Source organism: Lepisosteus oculatus, chromosome 19 (assembly GCF_040954835.1).
Source record: "Lepisosteus oculatus isolate fLepOcu1 chromosome 19, fLepOcu1.hap2, whole genome shotgun sequence".
In the NCBI taxonomy this organism is placed as follows: domain Eukaryota; kingdom Metazoa; phylum Chordata; class Actinopteri; order Semionotiformes; family Lepisosteidae; genus Lepisosteus; species Lepisosteus oculatus.
The window spans coordinates 6766792-6786311 of record NC_090714.1 but is presented as its reverse complement, the minus strand read 5'-3'; the positions used below and the strand labels follow the sequence as shown (position 1 = coordinate 6786311).

The 19520-nt window shown below is 46.2% G+C and overlaps 1 protein-coding gene across 1 annotated transcript; it reads right to left on the bottom strand.

The window, feature by feature from the left end:
• Positions 1 to 658: 658 nt before the first annotated feature.
• LOC107078985 (uncharacterized) lies at positions 659 to 19000 on the bottom strand. The gene is made up of 12 exons (XM_015360050.2): positions 18738 to 19000; positions 15429 to 16334; positions 14729 to 14957; positions 14495 to 14634; positions 11361 to 11941; positions 10108 to 10384; positions 9509 to 9680; positions 8902 to 9083; positions 8276 to 8386; positions 6176 to 6331; positions 5167 to 5260; positions 659 to 3256 (listed from the first exon to the last, which is right to left on the bottom strand). Exons 2-12 carry the CDS (start codon positions 16258 to 16260, stop codon positions 3187 to 3189), a joined length of 2844 nt encoding a protein of 947 aa, XP_015215536.2. The 5' UTR covers positions 16261 to 16334; positions 18738 to 19000; the 3' UTR covers positions 659 to 3186.
• Between the last annotated feature and the right edge of the window lie 520 nt (positions 19001 to 19520).

Sequence of the window (19520 nt, the reverse complement as noted above, 5' to 3'; positions counted from 1 at the left end):
CATGGTTGTTCCAACACGGCCACAAAGCCTACCAAGAAATGTCACAACATGGCATTTTATTTGTTGTGTGGGGTGCAACCATAAAACTGCACTTTCTCTCCACTCTTCCCTTCACCTGATCAAAGGAAAACTCAGAGAAAGATGGATGGATTTACCTCTCGGACAAAGACTTTTGACACTCCTGGCTGATCTCGTCCAGTTCCAGTGGAAAGTTTCTCCCAGGACAGATGTGGACACCAGGCCAGCAGTTGGACAAAAGCAGGAGAGATGTAAGGAAATAGCTGAGACATGGGAGGATCAGACACCCAGCTCTTCAAACAGCCCATTCTGTACATGTACATAAGCTACAGTATAAAAAGTTTATCATTTGTGCATTTGTAGGGTGACGGTACATAGCAAATTTCAAGAATGCAACACATTATGTGCACACAGAATAAGTTATGATATATGTCTCGTGGGAGCATTTAGTTAATTTATATAGCATCTACCTGCAATGCAGTATGTTAAGAGGAGATTTTGAAAAAAAAATGCTCAGAGTAAATAAGGAGAACTAACAAGCATTTGTGCAAGGAAAGCTTAGCCTGTTGTGTAAAGAATTGCTTGCCTGTAAGGAAAAGGTTGCATCCCAAGATAAAAAAAATACACTCAAGATAACAACAAATTGTAACAATGTTTATTGCCGAAAAAAAAAGAGTTGCAAATCTTCTCCAAGAACGTACACAGAAGGTAATCACAATCAAAATTAAAAACATTCTTTGTTTTCCCCCTGACGTCGGAGTGAGAGGAGGACAGCTCCTCAGCTAGTTCAAATGCATGTAAAACGTTTTGCAACACAGAACTGCCCCCTCCGAAGAAAAAAAAAAAAGAACAGCCAGCAGGTCAAAGCATAAGGAGGAGCTTAGCACTACAGTAAGACTCGGTACTTGAAATTAAATTGCAATCTGTTGCTTAAAGGTAAACAGTGCTAGTGCAGAAAAAAAAAATCAAGAAATTGCAACTCTGCAGCCCAGGAGCAAAGCAGCAACATTATTTCCCCGATAAAGTCTGCAGCCGACTTCTCAAAACTCTTCACCAAAACCGAGTTCATCAACAGCTCTTTCAAAACTTTTTGATTTCTACTGTATATGTTTCAAGCTCATTGGACGGAGAAATAAGCATAATCAGTATCTTCCAGCAGCCCCTAGACTAAACAACCAGTGCTGATCTTTCATGGTTGCCTATGAATCAAGGCCACGTCAGAAATCACCTGGTGTCACGCACAGCAATCAGTGTTTGTAACCGACACAGAAACTTTTAATATACACAATGCAGTCTAACTTGACTAAACTTGACTATTCATTTTCTAAAAAGATGCAGAAATTTAATCTGCACACTGATTAATTTCTAGGCATTATTCAGATTAGCTGATCATTCATGAGTGACTATAGTAGACTTGAGGAACCTTGTTGCAGAATCGTTAAACCACTGTATAAATGAGAAAGGTGATCTGGCACAGGTGATGAAGTGAACCTGCTGAATGTTCTGCCTGGTGAAAATCCAGAAAGAAGATCAATCCACTTATCGTGATTAAAGGCACAGTGCTGCTCTGACCAAGTAGTGGGAACTCACTTGCTGTTAATCTGAATACCTTTTCCTCAGGACAGTGCACAGCCTAGTGTAACAATGCCTTTCTTAAGAATGTACAACTGTACAAACGAGAGGAGGCCTTTGAACCCATCCAATAGCCTGCAACATTCTGGAGAGATGTGAACGTGACTTAGTCCCAGTTTAACACCTGTGGGATGACACGTGGCATCTTGGCATCAGAGACCAGTGAAAAGGTCACTGAACGCCAAAACTGCTTCAAAGATCACTTCCACATGCGTTGCAACTGTTGATGGAAGTACAGCTTGCTTTCCTTCCAGTGGTAGCCACAGGTAGAACGAGCCTGTGCCCTTTCAGAGTAAGATGTTAAACCATGTTGATGACAGTTCCAAATGGGTATAATGATTGTGTCAGGTTTGTATAATGAAAAGGTCAGTGCAACTGCTAAAAAAAAAAATACAGATACAAACACAAATTTATCAGGGAAATGACAGTTATGAGTGATATTTCTTTTGATGATCAGTATATTTATATGCAAATAATACAGATATGATATTTGCATCAAAGCTTCATATTAGGTATATCCAAACATTATCAGAAAGCGATATTCCTGGTAGGCAATATCCTGGTACCCATCCAGGAAGTACAGGTATCAAGGAGGAACAGAGTAAATTATATTTGAAATTAAGTTTGTATTTTAAGAATTTGGAAACTGATGTTGATTTCAATTTTGTATGGATGTCAAAGTCATTTAGTGCTACTGAAGTCTCAGGCTTCCCTGACAGTTTTAGTGTCCCTGCCAATGTTTTCTACAGCTTGAAGGGTTATTAATTCTTTCTCTGTTTCAGCAAAATGCCAGCTGAAACATTTCACTATCTGCTGCTGATAAGACTAGGGGCCTACAGACACAAAGAATGCTTGTTTTAAAAATCCCAAAGACTTATTTTGTGTAGAAGGCCAATTATAAACTACCTGCTTGAAGAAAACACTGATATAGCTTAGTTATGCAGACATCTTCCGATTGTAGCAGACGCTTGCTTAACCAATAGAAATTAATTAAGACTGAAGTTTTTTTTTCTTTTTGAGACTTAAGCTCCTTGTATTCCTTATCAAGTAAGTGTATAAAAGGTCAGCTGTAACTTTTCTTGTTGGAATCACCTTCCTAATTGCAAGGAGGGTGCTTCTCCTTGACCAAATATAATAAATGCTTCTGCTCAGCAAACAGGTCTCCAGTGGATTTTTACTCTACATGCTAAGGAATATTAGAGCACCTCACTACCTGCACTGCTCATAAAGCTTTGCAAGAGATCCACACCATCTGCACTCCAGGGGTTTAGGTGAAACAGTGTGGATGGGACTGTAAAGCATGAAGGTGAATATGTACAATATACTGCCAGTCCAGGGGGAGACTCTCCACACAGACACACGTATCCATTTTCTGTGCACATGGATCTCAAGTGGTTCTGTCCAACCCCGTTAGAAACGCTGTTGTAGAGAGGAGAGAGATATTTCCTTTCCTTTCTGTCCTCAGAGCAGAAATCGCAAGGAGTGTCCTGTCCTTCTCCAGTGTGTCTGGGAGAGAGGAAACATCCCAGGATAGACCTAAAGATCAAACTCCCCTTCCCCCTCTGCCTGCTCGCTCAGCTCGATGGTGGAGTAGTTGTGGGGACGCCTGTGGAGGAAAAAGCAAACAGTGGAACACTAACAACTTTTTTTCTGGCAAGAACTTCTATAGGACTGCGAAGGTTGTCGTTTCATTGTTTTCTGTCTGCGAATAGTCCACGATTTCTGAGAAAAAAAATGCTTTCTCAAAATGCTAGGCACTGTGCCACAAGGCGTTTCTCGGCATGTCAGTGCAGTTCAGATCTCAGCTACCTGTGCCCAATCTGATGCTGTTCACACACCTCCACACGCAAGCCCAGGCCCAGTCAACACAAGGAGGGGCCAGATTGACTCATCCTGGCTCTACAATATTACAGGGTTAGGCGTTTATCCCAGAGTTGAGCATGACCAGGTAACGCTACAGTACATTATCTCAACAGCAAACACAGCAGTGCTAGTAAGAGTTAACATGCTGTTGTTTGAGATACCAATATCCATTATGGCCGACCGATCCTTCTCTGCATGCTGTAGAGCATACGCTTTTGGAAAGGAGGGTTTGTTAATGGAGCTGGTAACATCTACTTAACAAAGATGGGACTTTATGACGTTACTCCTGCAAGTACAGCCTCTAAATAGAACGCCATTTGGAATGGCACCTATGATGGCTTCACACAAGCTGGCAGTAAAGAGCCATCTGGTGTTAGAGAATCATGCACTGGGTACAATTACAATTTTGTTATCTTATGCTACAGTTTGGTATTTGATCTGCATCTATCTGTACACTTTTATGTACTTCAGAAGGCACTGCACTTTTAAAGATGCACGATCCTTTATACCCATACATGCTAGAAAAATGCTGATATGCTGGTACTTTGATAGCAATAGATATGAACGATAAGGCTGAATGTATTAAAAACATGTCGTCTTCATACACTGATACTGTGCCCACGTTTATTTCTTGTATAATTTTTATTCCCATTGGTTTTGCCCTTTAAAGAATTGCCTGACTACAGAACAGAACAAGGCAGAGTCCACTGAAGCTGCAAAATGAAATGAAAGTGTTTCGGTTGTGAAAAGGAGACAGGAGAGACAGCGGGAAGCTGACAGCTGAGGACTGGGGCACCTCTGGCAGCTTTCACTTTTAACCAATTTCTCTCGATATCGTAACTCTGGAATTTCTCAGTCAGCACGGTCAGTGCCAACACGCATCACTTTAAATGTTTTGCGAGGTGGAAACAACCTTTTTGTTTTTGACTTGCCCTGTTTCAGGAGCACATATTCTGACATTTTTAATCAGATCATTTCCACCTGCGTTATACACAGATCTCTACAAAAAAAAGAGAATGGATATTGTATCAATGAGTCATATAGATCCAAATATTGCTAAATTCTCAACCCTGTTCTTGGGCAGGAGTGAGCCTGCCCTGGGGCTGCATATTTTCTTTAAAGAGCTATTAAAAGTACTTTTTTTATTAATAAAGATAATGTAGAGTCATCTAGGACTCGCTGCCTTTTTTGAGAATAACCAGAAAGGGTTTGGTGACCTAAATGTTTAAAGGCAAGCTAATGTAACATGTTCCCATGATCCCAGATCAGGAACACCTCTGAGCAATCAGACTGCTCTGTCCCAACAAGATCTTAATGCTAAACCTATTAGACATGCTAAATAAAATGACTTGTCATTGCAAAATAGAAAACCATCAGGGATCTTGCAGAGGAGTAACATCAGTATATACTGTACTCTACAGCCTTGCATGAGTCCTAAGCTCTTTATGCTAGTTATTAGGTCACAGAATATGCAGGAGAGTTACACTGGGAGAAAGGGGAGCCACAAAAAGCCGTCTCTTGAGGTCAAAGAATGGGTCAGTTACTGTAGGTGCACAAGAGGCCTCTTCTTGTGTCATCGGGCAGGAAACAGCTTTAAAACAAGAAACACCGCAACCAGCTGACATCTGCTGCCATGGTGTTGGCTGGACTCACCTCTTTCTGTACCAGTAGGTGCCCAGGGCTGCCCCGAGCCCCAGGGTCAAGAGGACGATTATGATCAGTGCAATCTCCCAGCCCAGCCCGGCCTCTGAAGAGGAAACAGCGCACAAAGGGCTCAGAGCTGTAGTTCTCTGCTCCACCTGATCCTGGGGAGGCTTTCCAACCCAGGCCTTCTGCTCTGAAGGCAAGCAAGAGATCTGCAGGTGTGCCCAAATACCTGGGATCGCCCCATCAGGGGAATTCTACCATACCCCATCGCTCACAGACAGACTCAGGAGGAGTCAGGAACATGACTCACTTGAGCCAGTGCTGTCTGGACTGCACGGCACTGCTACGAGCTCAGTCAGTTGGGCGTCCCACTTTTACATCTTTTCAATAGCAGGGTAGCTATCACCTTATCCAATGTGAAAGTAGCTCTTCAGTACATAGCTTGAACTTTTAATTTTCAATAAAGACAGGTATATTTCAAAAAAATAATGTTCTCACTGGGCTAAACACGAAGAAAAGCCCCTGCATGATTGATCGTTACAATTCTTGTGAAAGCTTGCAGTACCACCTAGTGGATGTCTGTAAGTTACAAAAGAGGAATTCAATTGTAGTGAATAATACCCACTGGGTAGTTTATTTATTGTAATGCATGCACAGAAGCACCGTTTACCTACTGCAACACCAGTAGCTCACATGAAAATCTGTGTTATCCTTTACTACGATTCAGATCAACCCACACTGGGAAAAAATGTACAAATAATACCCCAAAATAAATTACGATACGTTGCAAATCAGAGGAAACTATACAGCCATCTTGTTTTGTTGGTAGTAAACCTCTGGATGATATCCTTGGATTAATTAGCTCCTGAAAACCAACCAGGGTAAATGAGGCTGAACGGCCTTCACTTGTTGGCAACCCTTCTGATCTCATCTGTTTATCTTCTCATTACTAGAGAGGACCACTCTGGGCAATTCTGACAAACAGGCTCAGGAGGCCAGCGAAGCGACGTCTTACTTCTGGCTTGAAACTTCTCCATGGTGACTTCAGTACAGCTGTCTTTCAGCATCAGGGCGCTAGTGGTCTTGAGGATGAGGTCTCTCTGGTCTGCGGACAGCCCTTGGATTTGTCCACTCACATGTAGCAAGCCGTCTTCACAGGAAATATTTGTCTCTGTTGGTAACGAAAACACGTGATGAGGATTTTGTACCACTTCCGTGTGTCACAAAATAAAATTCATTGTGACTGATGACTTAAAACTATGGTATAAAAGAGAGTACAAACAATGAGTGTTTTTTTGCCAGAATCTCATTTGTGCCCATGTCTTTTCTTGACAGTGTTCCTAAATGTATGCTGTTGTTTTGTGGAAAGAGAATAATAATTCCTTAAACTCCACTCAAAGTGCTTTACAGGTAATGGGGACTCCCCTCCACCACCACCAATGTGCAGCCCCACCTGGATGATGCAACAGCAGCCACAGTGCACCAGTACACTCCCCACACACCAGCTCCAAGTCGGGAGGAGAACAGAGTGATGAAGGTAATTCATGGGGATTAGATTATTAGGAGGCCATGATTGGTAAGGGCCAATGGGAAACTTGGCCAAGATGCCGAGGTTACACCCCTACTCTTTTCGAGAAACAGCCTTGGATTTTTAATGACCACAGAGAGTCAGGACCTCGGTTTTACGTCTCATCCGAAGGATGGCACCTTTTTACAGTACAGTGTCCCTGTCACTATACTGGAGCATTAGGACCCACACAGACCGCAGGGTGACCACCCCCTACTGGCCTCACCAATACCTCTTCTTTAAGAAGACCCAAGACCTCAAGCGATCATAAATTTACAAGAATCCCTGTGCCTCACAAAGTGATACCTTACTGTCCAATGATGAGCGTAATCAAACATTGGATCTGCTCAAATACTTCTGGAACACCCCACCAGGACGTTGCACACGCCTTCAGAAGTCACAGAAGCACCACTGGTGCACCTCTGAGATCTTACAGCGCCAATCAGGATGTCACCGACGAGACATGCCCGTGTGTAATGACTCCTGCACAAGACTGACGGATCAGGACCTCCGCCATCACACAGCAGCTGCAAAAACAGAATGCCATCTAGCAAAAGACTATCATCACCAGGCTCTGTAAACATTTGTGCCTTGGTTTGACACTTGCCTTTGTTTTAGGAGGTCAGGATGCACAGCTTGAAGACTTGAATGATCTAAGAGTGTGTGCTGTTTTAGGAATACATTGCCCATCACAGATTAAGCTATTGTGTTGCATGTCTTCTGCCCTGTCATCATTCCATGCAGATTCTTTTGGGTTGAACCACAGCAAGGTACAATAAAATGGGGGAAGCTCATCAACGTGGGAAACACATTGATGAGTGCTGATCTACACAAGTGGTTCCCAATACTGGTCCTGGTGACCCACACAGGAGCCCTCAGTTACACAATCAAACAATTCCTTCACTTCAAGAGGAACTGCAGTCCCAGTTTCTCAGACCAGTTATTAAATCTTGTTAACAAAATAGACGGTATTGCAAAAATGTACAAATTGCTAATTAAGCACAAAATCGCGAACTTTGTGAAAGTCCTGTGAGTCGCCATGTTGTCACAAACCCCTGGTCTGACCATGGGCCAGAGCGCGAGTTCCCACGAGATGTGATGTGATGTGGCCCTTCCTGCTCACTAGTCACTGTAATGACTAATGTGATCACATGCGTACAGGTCGTGCATCGGACATTTCACCGCAGAAATGTTCCCATGTGAACCACGTGATTTGTCTCAAAGTCGATATGTAAATTATACTTTCATTGCAGTTTGAAATGCATGAATCAATGCTGATTCTTTCTATATAAAAATAGCAATACAGCTCCCCTTTAGTAGTCATAGTGATAAAGATTAATTTAAATAATGTCGGAGCTTTAACTGATGTACGGAGAGACACAACTCCCAAACTTGTGAGTAGAAAGAAAATGCAAATATTCCAATCAAGCAAGTTCAATGATCTAATGATGGTGGGATGGAATGAAAACTAGCAGGTGGGTGGGTCACCAGTACCAGGACTGGGAACCCCTGCTCTAGGCCTTTGGGTGCAGAGCGACGCGCCCTCACCCTGCAGGTACAGGCCTGAGATCCCGCAGTGACAGGACTCCTCCAGGAACTGGGCTATCTCACTCTGCATTTCCCGGAGACTCTCATTCTTCTGCCCCGGAGCAGCACAACCTGCAGAGAAAGAGACAACAACTCATTGTAGGCCGGCCCTCTGGGGAAGACATCTGTACCACTCCGGGTTCAGGACATCTCACTGAATTACGGGGATGCCACTGCTGGAAATCCAAAAAGGTGACAAAACTCTGTATTGTACAACTAATGTTAAGTACGTGATGTGAAACAGGGCAAATGCTTAATCCGTCCTTTGTGTTCAAACACAAGTCAGTCACTGTTAATCTCATGCAAAGGAATAACAGGTAAAGACAAAGAGGGAGACGCTCCACAGTGCAAATTAAGTTAGCAGAGGTGTGATTTTGATCAAGAACAAATTCAGCAAACAATGAGTCCAATTAAACCATTCAAGATGCAACTACAATGAAAGCCACATCAAATAGCCACTTGGCTAAAAGTTAGTCTATGTACTATATTTTGAAGAAGCATCTTCCATCACAAGCTATAACAGCCTGCCTAGGCAATTTATTAAGACCAAAAATATTTCAATTGCCACCTGAATCAGCTGTATTTACCTGGTACCTGCTGCCAGAGCCTGTTGGTCTTGGGCCCGAGACAGAGAACCAGCTCACTGGAGAAGCCAGAGGAAGGACAGTGGTTGACCTGCCCTGGGGTCTGGCCTGAGGCAATCCAAACGTGAGGGTTTCTCACTTCACAGCAGGAACAGCGGCTCAGAGAGACAGGCTCCTTCATTGAGCTGAGAGGCACAGAGAGGGAGGTTTTGCAAGAGCTAGCCTGGATTGTCTCCAATTCCCAGATTCGCCTTTCTTATGAAATTCCTTCAGCAAGGCCAGACTGGTATCCCACAGAGAGAAAACCTGATTGAGCATGCCCAATAAGCCTGCAACTAACATGAACCTTAAATAAGTCTCCACTTAATTAGCCGATTAAGGAGTCAAATAAGAACATCTGTATGGAAATAAACCTAACATGAAATAAAACAATTCATCTTTCCAGTAGCTCCTGCTTTGTTGCCAATAGCTTCAATGGTACCCACTCCGTTTACAAATCAGATTTCTGTTCTTGTTTCAAGCATTATCAGCATTTCTAACTGCTATGCCCCCTTATGAACTTATAAACCTTACTCCCCATATGCTTTTCTACTCTCAAGTCAACACTCACCTGAGCACAGACAACATGTGCTGCCCGCTGGTGGTGTTGAGCTTCTCCAACAGCTCCTGGTCCTCGGCGAGCACCACGGCGTCTATTAGGCGTGCTCGAGCCGTTTGGAAATAGCCTTGGTACAGCGCCACAGCTCTCCATGCCCTAGAGGGGCTGATGGGAAGGGTCTGATCTGGAGAGAAGAGAAGGGGTTTTATGTTCCTGAAAACCGTCGTTCACTCTCGAGTAGCCCGATTACCTGCATGACTCAGAGATTTTGGGTGAAGGTTGTCATAATATCTGTGGCAGATTTTTATCCCCAACGAGGGCAACAAGTGGAGCATCTGGTCCCCTAGCCTGCACTCCGGGTGTCTGTGAGGTTAAGTATGGCTTCTGACACATCATCACCTTGTCTATGTCGCCAGGCATGCATGTGGGACAATTCTGCATCTGCAATCAGTGGCATGATCGTTTGTGTGCACTTGTATGTGCAGATGGCAGCTTTTATAAACCAGTTGGTTCATAAATCTGATACTATTTGTTGTAGGTAAACTTCCACGTAATGTGAGAGTCAACAGGAGGCGCTCAGGTAGACATACTGTACACGAGCGAGAGTTCACCTGCGTTGCTGGTGTTCCCAAGGACATACAGCCCGTCTGAGCTGGCCGACCCCTTCAGAGGGACGGCCAGGGGTTCGCTGTTGTGCCCCTGCTCAAACAGCAGCAGAGTCAGGCCCTGCAGCCTGGCGTGGGGGGTCGTCACCAGCTCCACAAAGGCCTCCTGTTGGCTGCCGTTGGTCCAGCTGGCAGATACCTCGTTGATGACGACCTGGAGAGGGGGCTCAGGGGTTGTGCGAGACCCACAGGCGTTCTTTTTCAAAGGGGTGAGGGGGGTCACCTAGGAGACACGGAGCAGCAGCTCATCAGCACTGCGCTGAGCAGACCACGGGCCAGGCCAGCTGGGAACACCCCAGTATCGCACCCATTTTCATGACATGCAAGAGCGAGCTGCACCAAACTCACAACTAAACTATTCGGGAGAAGCTCATAAACCTTCCACGTTGGGGAAAGGCCCACATACTGTATGATACAGCTTTTTCCAAGTTGCCCAAGAATCCTCTCATCTCCTTCCCTTGTTTTTTCAAATAATAAAAGCTCATTTTTATTTTTTATGGGAGCTTTAAAAGCAATCATCTCAAAGTGCTTCACAGCACACAACATGAAGGTCATGAAAGAAAAGAAGATTCCACAGCTAAAAAGGTAGCTGTCAGGAAATGCCGTATTTTTGGCTAGAGTGAAAAGCATCCTGTATGGTTGAGTGGGCCATGTCTTTTGGGATAGTGTTCCAGAGCTAGAGGCACATCAACAAAAGGCCCTGTCACCCACAGAGTGGATATGAACGGGGGGAGCACATATACCGAGAGACATTACAAATGCGATCAGTGCTGTTGGTTCCAGGAATGGGCAGCACCTTCGCCGTTCGATGGCTCCTAATTGAGACGGCAGGACAAGGCGTTCACCAGCCTCAGTCCTCAAACCCAGAGGCATCGTTTCATGAAACGCATTGGGAGTTACTTTCCTTTCCCAGGTACCTCTAATATCATCGAGCACCCTGAACAACTCATCTTGCACTCCACACCGGCATGGGGGGTATGAAACTTTTGGGGCCTCCCTTTCCTCCTAACTCCCCTTGCATTTTGGGGGAACCCGACAGCACCCCTCGAAGGATGGCCTTGCTTGGGTCACTGGGTTATTCCGTCTTTCCTAATGGACGCAACGAGGGCAGAAATGCTTCCACGGAGGTAACGGACAGCTTGCAGTCCAACGCCTAAGCCAGGAGCCGAACGGAGAGGGGGCTGAGCCGCGAGACTCACCTGGAAGGCGGTAAGGTTTGCAGGCAGCAGGCTGCCACAGCGACTCAGAGACTCATCCTCGGGGCTGAAGTCCGGATCCTCCAGGAGGGGCACCTGCCCAGGAGTCAGCGCGTCCCTCAGATTCTGGGCTTCCTTATCGGACCTCAGCCCACGGTACACGATGGCATCCAGCAGACCCTTAGTGGGGATGGCTCCCCCCTCCTTGGGGACGGGAGGCCCCAGGGGGCTGCGGTACAGGGCCACGGCGTCCGGGCCGTTCTGCACGGTGTTGGGCGGCAGCCGGATGGCGGGCCGGGGGCTCATCTGGTGGCTGCCCAGGAGGAAGTACCCCCGGGCGTCGGTGAAGTAGCCGTGCAGGCTGATCTGGCGGTACGGCTTGTCGTCGTTGCCGTTGAAGAGGAGGAGCCAGATCCCATCCAGGCTGACCCGCCGGCCGGAGGGGTGCCAAATCTCGATGAACTCCCGGTCCTCGGCGGCGCCGGGGGTGTCCGAGTTGACCTCGCTCAGCAGGAAGTCCTGGTAACCGGCGGGGCTGGGGCTGGGGGGCAGCGGCGGAGGTGCCGCTGTACTCTCCGGGACGACTGTGCGGAAAGAGACGGCTGCTGGTTTAGCGCCACAGGAACCAGGAAGCAAGCCCCCCCCCCAGAGCATTCAGAGGTCATCAGGGAGTGAAACGAATCTCAGAGCAGCTGCCAGATTCAGACGGACCCAGTGACTTGCAATCAGGCACTCTCATATCGTACTACATTCTGCAACGGTTCACTTCAATTTAAGAAACGCCCATCACCTCAGTCTACCATCCAAGGTGCCAGGAAGTAATCTCAATTATAACTAGATTCCCTAGCAGTTGTATGATGGATTACCTTAAACATAGCTCCTGATAGGGGTTTCACTAAGCCTTCTAAAGAGGCTTATGTCTGGTGGTGCGTGTTCTCTGTGATGCTCATTTTTATTGCCTTCGAACCGTTTGCTTTGTTGACTGATGGCCACCAATCGGAGATCCTAGTTTTTTTCATGTTTACACAATCCAAACTCTCCGATTAAAAACAAACAATGACGTCCGGATTTGAGGACTTCCCTAGTGGTTCTTATACTGTAGCTGTTTTATATAACAGCTGATGCCACTCCCTTATTGCAAAATTCGCTGAAGTTATTTTAAAAATACTGCAATGACATGACACACTGTGGCCATAGTGCATTCTCGGACATCCTGAGTGGACCATAGGTTCTGGGCATAACTCCACATACTGACCTCCTTCCAAAACTACATGGGATGTAGCAGCAAGCTACACGCACCCTTACAAATAAAATCCTCAATAAGAAGTCACTGGGTAAAAAATTAGGAATGACTTCAGTGTTTGTTAGCCCTGGTCCTGGAGGAACACTTGTCTTCTAGTTCGCTAGTAAAAGCTGTTGAGTCAGAAATAATGGCCATTAAGATGAGGATTTGCTGCAAAAAGGTCTGTGTGCTGAAGTTAATGGTAATAGCACCCTTCAAGTTATGTGTTTTAGGGAATTAAATTAAGTAAAAGTCTAAACAACTGAGCAGATCATTTAAGCCATAAAGAAGCATGAGAGATTTAGAGCTCAGCAGAATTGAAAACCACCAGACACTGTTTTGCTAGGACAAGGGCTGGAAGCCAATGAGCATCCTACCTACAGTACACATCAAACATTTTTTCCAGAATCCGAGTATCAGTGTGACTGGCTGCTGCCGATTTCTGGTTTCTAACATGAAACTCACCTCTTTGCGCATCTGCTACTTATGCACCAGTGAGGTCAAGTCTGCTACAGCAGCAGCTTTTATGTGGGTGGAAATGTCTCCTGTCATACTAACACTGCACTGTCGTCCTTCAGCAAGGTGACAGGAGCGTGCAGTGGAGAAGCGTCTCAATTTCCAGCTGCAGTTTCATTGCAAGTCATGTTACAGGCACCGGCCAAACTATTAGGAACCCCCTGCTCCTGTTTGTGGCAACAGGCAATAATTGGCTGTCTCAACTGGTCTGAACAATGCCCCGTTCCCAGTACTGCTGCAATCTGGAGGAGTGTGCTCTATCCTTTACCAGTAGCACAGGTAGAGGTGATCCTGGTGGGAGAATGAGGTGGGAATTGAGCTACATATTTTGTTCAAAACTGCTCTTGCTGTCCTCCGAAAATCCGGATCATTAAAGTCAGTGGGGGGCCCTAATATTTTGGCCCCATGAGTGTATAATCTCTGCATACACTTTGAATTGCTGAGCACACAGGCTGCGCACCAACCTTCAGATACCTTAACCCCCTTAGGCTTCCCATCATTCAATTGATGCCAGCTGTACTCCACCCTTAATTCTGCAAGAGGTCCCGTGACTTAAAGATCAGACACAGGCATGACATGCCTGCGCAGGCTAAGTCAAAACTTGTTCCTACACATCTTTCAGTTACAATAATAAAGCACAATAATCACTTCTACATCACTGAACGCATTTATTTAAATTGCTAGTTTTAAGTCACTAGAAAGATTACATATGTCTTAATTTCTAAAAAAAACATCTTCACTATATCCCATCTAGATTAGTTTAAAACGTTTTGTTTACTATCTGAAGCACATCTCGCAGCAAAGTGGAGTTATAACATCAGTCAAATCCTATGTGGAGTAAAAACCATATACTAAAAACTATATAATAAAATACCATATATAAAGGCAATACCATGACAAAGCCTATCCATGCCTTTACTATGTTTTTACCACAATCTCACTGTGCTTCGCAACATTTCAGTTTACTTTCACCAGGGTACATCATGGCAAACTTTCTAAGAGTGATATGGTCTCATATGTCACTCAAGTTGTCTTCATTTCTCTGAGTCCCACATTGAGTCTCCCCATCAGGGGGTTCCTGAGAGTTTCCGGAGGCTCTCAACACACAGGGTGCTTGCAATGAAGCCCCGAGGTCTCTATTTTGTGCAAGAAAGATCAATAGCATGATATGAGCTCTACATATAGAAGTTGCTGCTTCACCCCTAATAATTAGCTGCATTAAACAGCCTTTCCTGGCAGCTTTTTATAGGCACACCTGATTGATAATAGGTACATCAATCCTTCTTGACCAAGAACAGGTACAGCCTGCAGCAATGGGCTCTTGGCTACAGTCACTCACCTACATTGTGTGGACATGACTCCACCCCCGAGCACTGATTGGCCTGCCCTGGAGTGGGAGGGGCTTCAACAAAGAGTTCCGTGTCCCTGCTCCAAACCGCTGCGCCACAGCGGCTCAGGGACACGCCCCCTCCTAGGGACCTGAGCAAACAGAGCGAGCGTCAGGGCGAGAAACAAGCGGGGTGGGTGGATTCACACCAGTAATGGACACACGCACTCGCGGTTGGCCGACTACCTGCTGGTGAGAAGGAAGGCCTGTCTGCCAGGGATGAGAGTCTCGACGAAGCTGGCACCCTGCTCGCCTCCCTCTCCCAGGAAAACGAACGCGTCGATCGGCTGCCTCGGGCTGAGGGGCGCCCCGTGAGGGAAATCCGCGGCCATCCCGCTGTAGAGCGCCACCGCCCCCGACAGCGACCCCTGCTGCTTCAACACAGACTCGGCTTTGGGGGGCAATAGCACAGCATCTGCAACCGTCCAAGATACTCCAGTCATCTTAGTGATGCAATCATTCCCTGCATAATGAAACTACCAGACTGAAAAGTGAGCCAGCTGTTTTTTCAGCATTGCAGGAATATTGAAAAACATATTATGACTAAACTGATCCGTGGTCCATTCATCTCCATTCACTTGATCTGTGAATTAACCATGCAGCAAATTACAGAACATATTAAAATCCATGATACGTGGCAAACATCAACCATAAAGCCTTCGTATCCTGCCAAGCAATGTCAATGCAAAAACAACACTTGCGCGTGGTCCGGTGTCTGCGGGCATGGAACAGAATGACCGGAAAGCAGGGTGTGAATTGTGGAAAGTGCGTATGGCCGGCATATTAAAATTAAAATAACCTAAAGCTGACTGGATGAAATCCAAGTCGTTCAACATCACCGATGGCAAAAATCCATGACCTGGAGGTTGTGATTCACAAGGCCTACCTTCCCGAGAGCATCCGGATGGGCACATCAGAAGCAGCCCGGCTCTGGAGGCATTGATGTCCATGCTGAACTCCACCGCCCCTGTTGTCCCGTTCAGGAGCGCTAGGACCAGGGCGCTGGGAGGCTGGGGGACGCTCAGCTCCAGAAAGACGCCTTCCCCCAGGCTGAGTTCACTGATCTGTGCCTCCCGCGCTCGTCCCGTGGCGCAGGGGTTCTTGAGGCCCGGGGACGGAGGGCCCGTCTGGAAGGTCCAGTTGGTGGCGAACAGCCAGCAGCGCTCCATGGACTCATCCTGCTGGTACAGGGACTCGTCTTCCAGGAAGACCGGGAAACCTGGCGTCAGGACCTCGGCGAGGAATTCCGCCTCCCCGCCCCGCCGGGACCTGTACACGATCGCGTCCACCAGGCCCTCCGCGGTCACGTTCATCCGCTCGGCGTAGCGCGCCCCGCCGTGGTACAGCGCGATGCCGTCCGGCCCGTTCTGCACGGTGTTGGGCGGCAGGACGACGGCGGGCGGCGGCTTGACGCCGGCCGAGCCCACGAGGAAAAATCCCTGCTCGTCCGTGGCGTTGCCGCCCAGATTCAGGACCTTGTAGGCCAGGTTGCCGTTCCCGTTGTAGAAGACCAGGGTGTAGCCATCCAGGCTGGTTCTGCGCCCGCTGGTGTGGTAGAGCTCCACAAACTCAGTGGAGTCATAGCTTGGGTTGTCAGCGTTGACCTCGCTGATGAGGAGGCAGCTCTCGCTGGCCGCCCCCTGCACCGCCGCCGCCGCCACCAGGAGGCCCAGGAAGCAGTGCCACAGCTCCCGGGGGACGGGAGGACGCGGACTCATCGCTCTGGCTCTTCTGCTCCCAGCGGGGGTGCCGCTCGGGTCAGTCCTCGGCCCACGAAACGGAGCTCCGCTTCCTGTGGGTTTAGAGGAGAAATCATTCAGACTTGGGGACGCCACACGCTTGAGACGCAGAAGAAAGGCTGAGGTGTGGAGCTCTTCCACTACAGCAGCGGTCCTCCCGGTTTTGAGGGCCACTGCCCCAATTCCTCTGTAGCCGAAGGCCTGGCAACCTTCAGTATTTCTGACCAATAAGGTCAGTACTAACATTAAATTTGAACTTTGGCAAAATGATTGGCAGAAGACCATTGAGCTGTGCGTGAAATATGTATTCAGAATGAAATATGTTGTGGACCAACTTTTCACTCTCAATCTAAGTCATGACACGCTGACTTGTCTCAAATGCCCAGATGTTAAATCTGGGTGTGCTAAGCATTCCCCCCAAAAGTGCAAGTGCTATCGTTGTGACACATTTCTCTCTTTTTCGACCCAGTAACTTTCTTAGAAGTAGCACTGGGCATACGTCCTCCCTGCGCTTCGCACAGTTCCCAGAACAGAGCTGAGTCAGAGTGCAGCCACGAACTCTGGCCCACAAGTCAGACCGCTCCTCTCCGCATGACAAGAGCAGAAGCACACAGTGGGGAGGGCCAGCTTGGACTGCCGTAGTGTCTCATCGCTAGCAGCAGCAGCAGCAGTTGTGCTGGGCAGAACAACCAACTCTTTCATTCAATATGTCATTCGTTTTGGAAGGAAGTAATGACACAAATACTCGACTTCACCTCATGGCTGCACCTCCAACGTTGTGCGTGGAAAATGAGTCCAGAATTGTTCAAGCCGAGGAGTTCTTTATCAACTTGGCCGAGCAATCAACACCATAACAGTTTGTTAGAGAGTTAGACGTGAGCTTACACAGTCTTAGAAAAATAATGCTAGTGATTACAATCTTTGCTGTATGTAAAAGATACAAAATTCACAAGCACTTGCAAACTAAATGCACCTTAACTAAGCAATTTTGATCAATTCGATGCCCACAAACCTGTCTTTCCACATAAGTTACCATCACATTTTAATCACTGGATTCACCACAAAACCGCAACATTGACTCATCCTGTCTCTCAGTTGTAACCACACTCACAATCCCACCCTCTCGATTTCTCCACTTTCTGTTTTTTTAGCCACGGTTACAGTTCATACAACTTGAGGAAAAGTCGGGTCTCTGTTTATAAAGGTCCCAGAATATGGAGATGACACGTGCGTTTGCGTGAACTTCACAGAGCAGACTGTATCTGCCCAAACGTATCGGCTGTCTGGTGACAAACACGTTAACTATGACTGTTGACAGAAAAGAACAATGCCCGTGTATGTAACATTTCAACAGAAAGCTTGATTCAGAAACTACTCATTTCTCTGCTAAATCTATGAGAATATCCATTAGTGTCTCCTAATCAGGATCAAATGTAATTCCCTTTAAACTGCATTTTATCACACTGCCAAAACAGATGCACTAAACTGCCTAATTAAGAGAGGACAATTAAGGCACCTGTGAATTATTCAAACATCCTATCAAGATGCACAGACACTACATGAATCTATTAATGAACATATCCTATAATTGAGGTCATACACAGTATTACAGTTTGCAATGCAAAAGAAGTTTTGTCTTCTCAAACTGGTAGGCTACGCCATCAAGATCACAGCCCAACACTCAGGTACTGATTTTAGGTTTGTTGATGGTTCCTCACCTCCTAAACTCTAACCACCTCGAGTCCCTGACTGCTGTGCACAAACCCTTTGAATTACACACCCTGGACCACAGTTGTATTAAAGTTCACCTGGACGGTTGTCTTAGAACAAAACTGCATCTATATCGTCCCGGAGAGAACCGTTATATACTGTAGTTTGCCATGATATAATTAGGCTTTTCTAATGGTTTTACCATGATTTTACTCAGCCTTGCAGGGGTCGCTGTGGTGTGTACCATGATTTCACTGTAATACAACATTGTGGTACTGCGTTACCATAGTGCGTCACAGTAAACGTTTTGAACGTGTACTTCGGTAGCCGTGCACGATTCTTAAATCTTAGTGCACTTCAAAAATAGTGCTGACAAAACTACGCAGAAGAGAACAAAAACTACTGTAGGTGCCAGTTGCGCAAAACGAAAAAGTACAGAAACTGCAGAAGTGAACAAAATATAACCACGTCATGGTTAGCAGGGGGGCATTTACGATTATTCAGTAAACGCATCGTTTTAAGGTTTTAACATTTCAAAAGTACTACCTCTTAACAGCAACGTTAATATTAATGATAACCCAGGTCTACTGTATGAAAAGATTTTTGTTTTAATATTTATTTATACGCGTTTGTCTGTGTTGAAAATTAAACTGGGTGCTAAAACGTACAAGCGTGAACGATAGCCCCAATCAGTAATTCGGCACAAATTCGTATAGAAATGTGTAGAAAGCGTTTTTAAAGCTTACCTAGAGCACCAAACGCTTGTCTTTGTCCACATCACAGTTAAATGCAACAATGTTACTCCTGGCTCATCTCCTCTGCTAAAACAGCTCACTTGCACAGTATCAAACCCCTTTAAGTTACCGGAAACGCGTCTCCTCTCATCCCGAACCTCAAAATGCACTTTTTTTTTCCTGCACTGCAACTTTTGCTGTCCCCTCCTTTTTCTCTTTCTGCAAATGGAAAAAGCATTTCCTGCGAGCAGGCTCCGAGTGGCCCAACCATCTACTGGAATGATGCTGAACAGTCGCGCCGCCTTCTTCCGAGAAAAATCACGACCGTCCTGAAACGTCAACGCGGGTGTTCGGGCTGCAGAAAGCTTGATGAGAAACTGCTGTGAAACGCTTGTAATGGCCGAACCTTGACCTCTTTTTTTCTTTTTTAAGTGTCTTACCACGACATTGCGTATCCTGCCTTGCTCCCGACATCTGCCTGTTTGGCACCGGCACATCGCGACCCGGTATTGGAGTAAGCGGTAACTGACAAGGGATGGATGGAATTTGGTTTTCGTTTCTTATGAACCAGTAACGTAGAAAACTGCAGCACGTCTCCCGAGTTTTACAACTGCTGGATATGCGTTTTTCCGAGAAAACAATTACCATACTGCTTTGGATGAAATAGCTACTGTAATTGCTCACTTAAAACCAGAGGATAGTTGGAGGAATGCAGTTCTGGACTCTCCGGTATTTCTCAGAAATCGTCTACATTTTTATCACATTTAGATGGGTTTCACCGCCCCCTCTCTCATC

Bases quoted from the DNA above. Each gene is read 5' to 3' on its own strand.
- LOC107078985 (XM_015360050.2), bottom strand. From the start codon at position 16,260: ATGAGTCCGCGTCCTCCCGTCCCCCGGGAGCTGTGGCACTGCTTCCTG. The intron at 8,387-8,901 runs GTAAATACAGCT...CTTTCTCTGCAG, and splicing joins GCTCTGGCAGCAGGTACCAG to GTTGTGCTGCTCCGGGGCAG. The intron at 5,261-6,175 runs GTAAGACGTCGC...TTTCCTCTTCAG, and splicing joins GGAGAAGTTTCAAGCCAGAA to AGGCCGGGCTGGGCTGGGAG.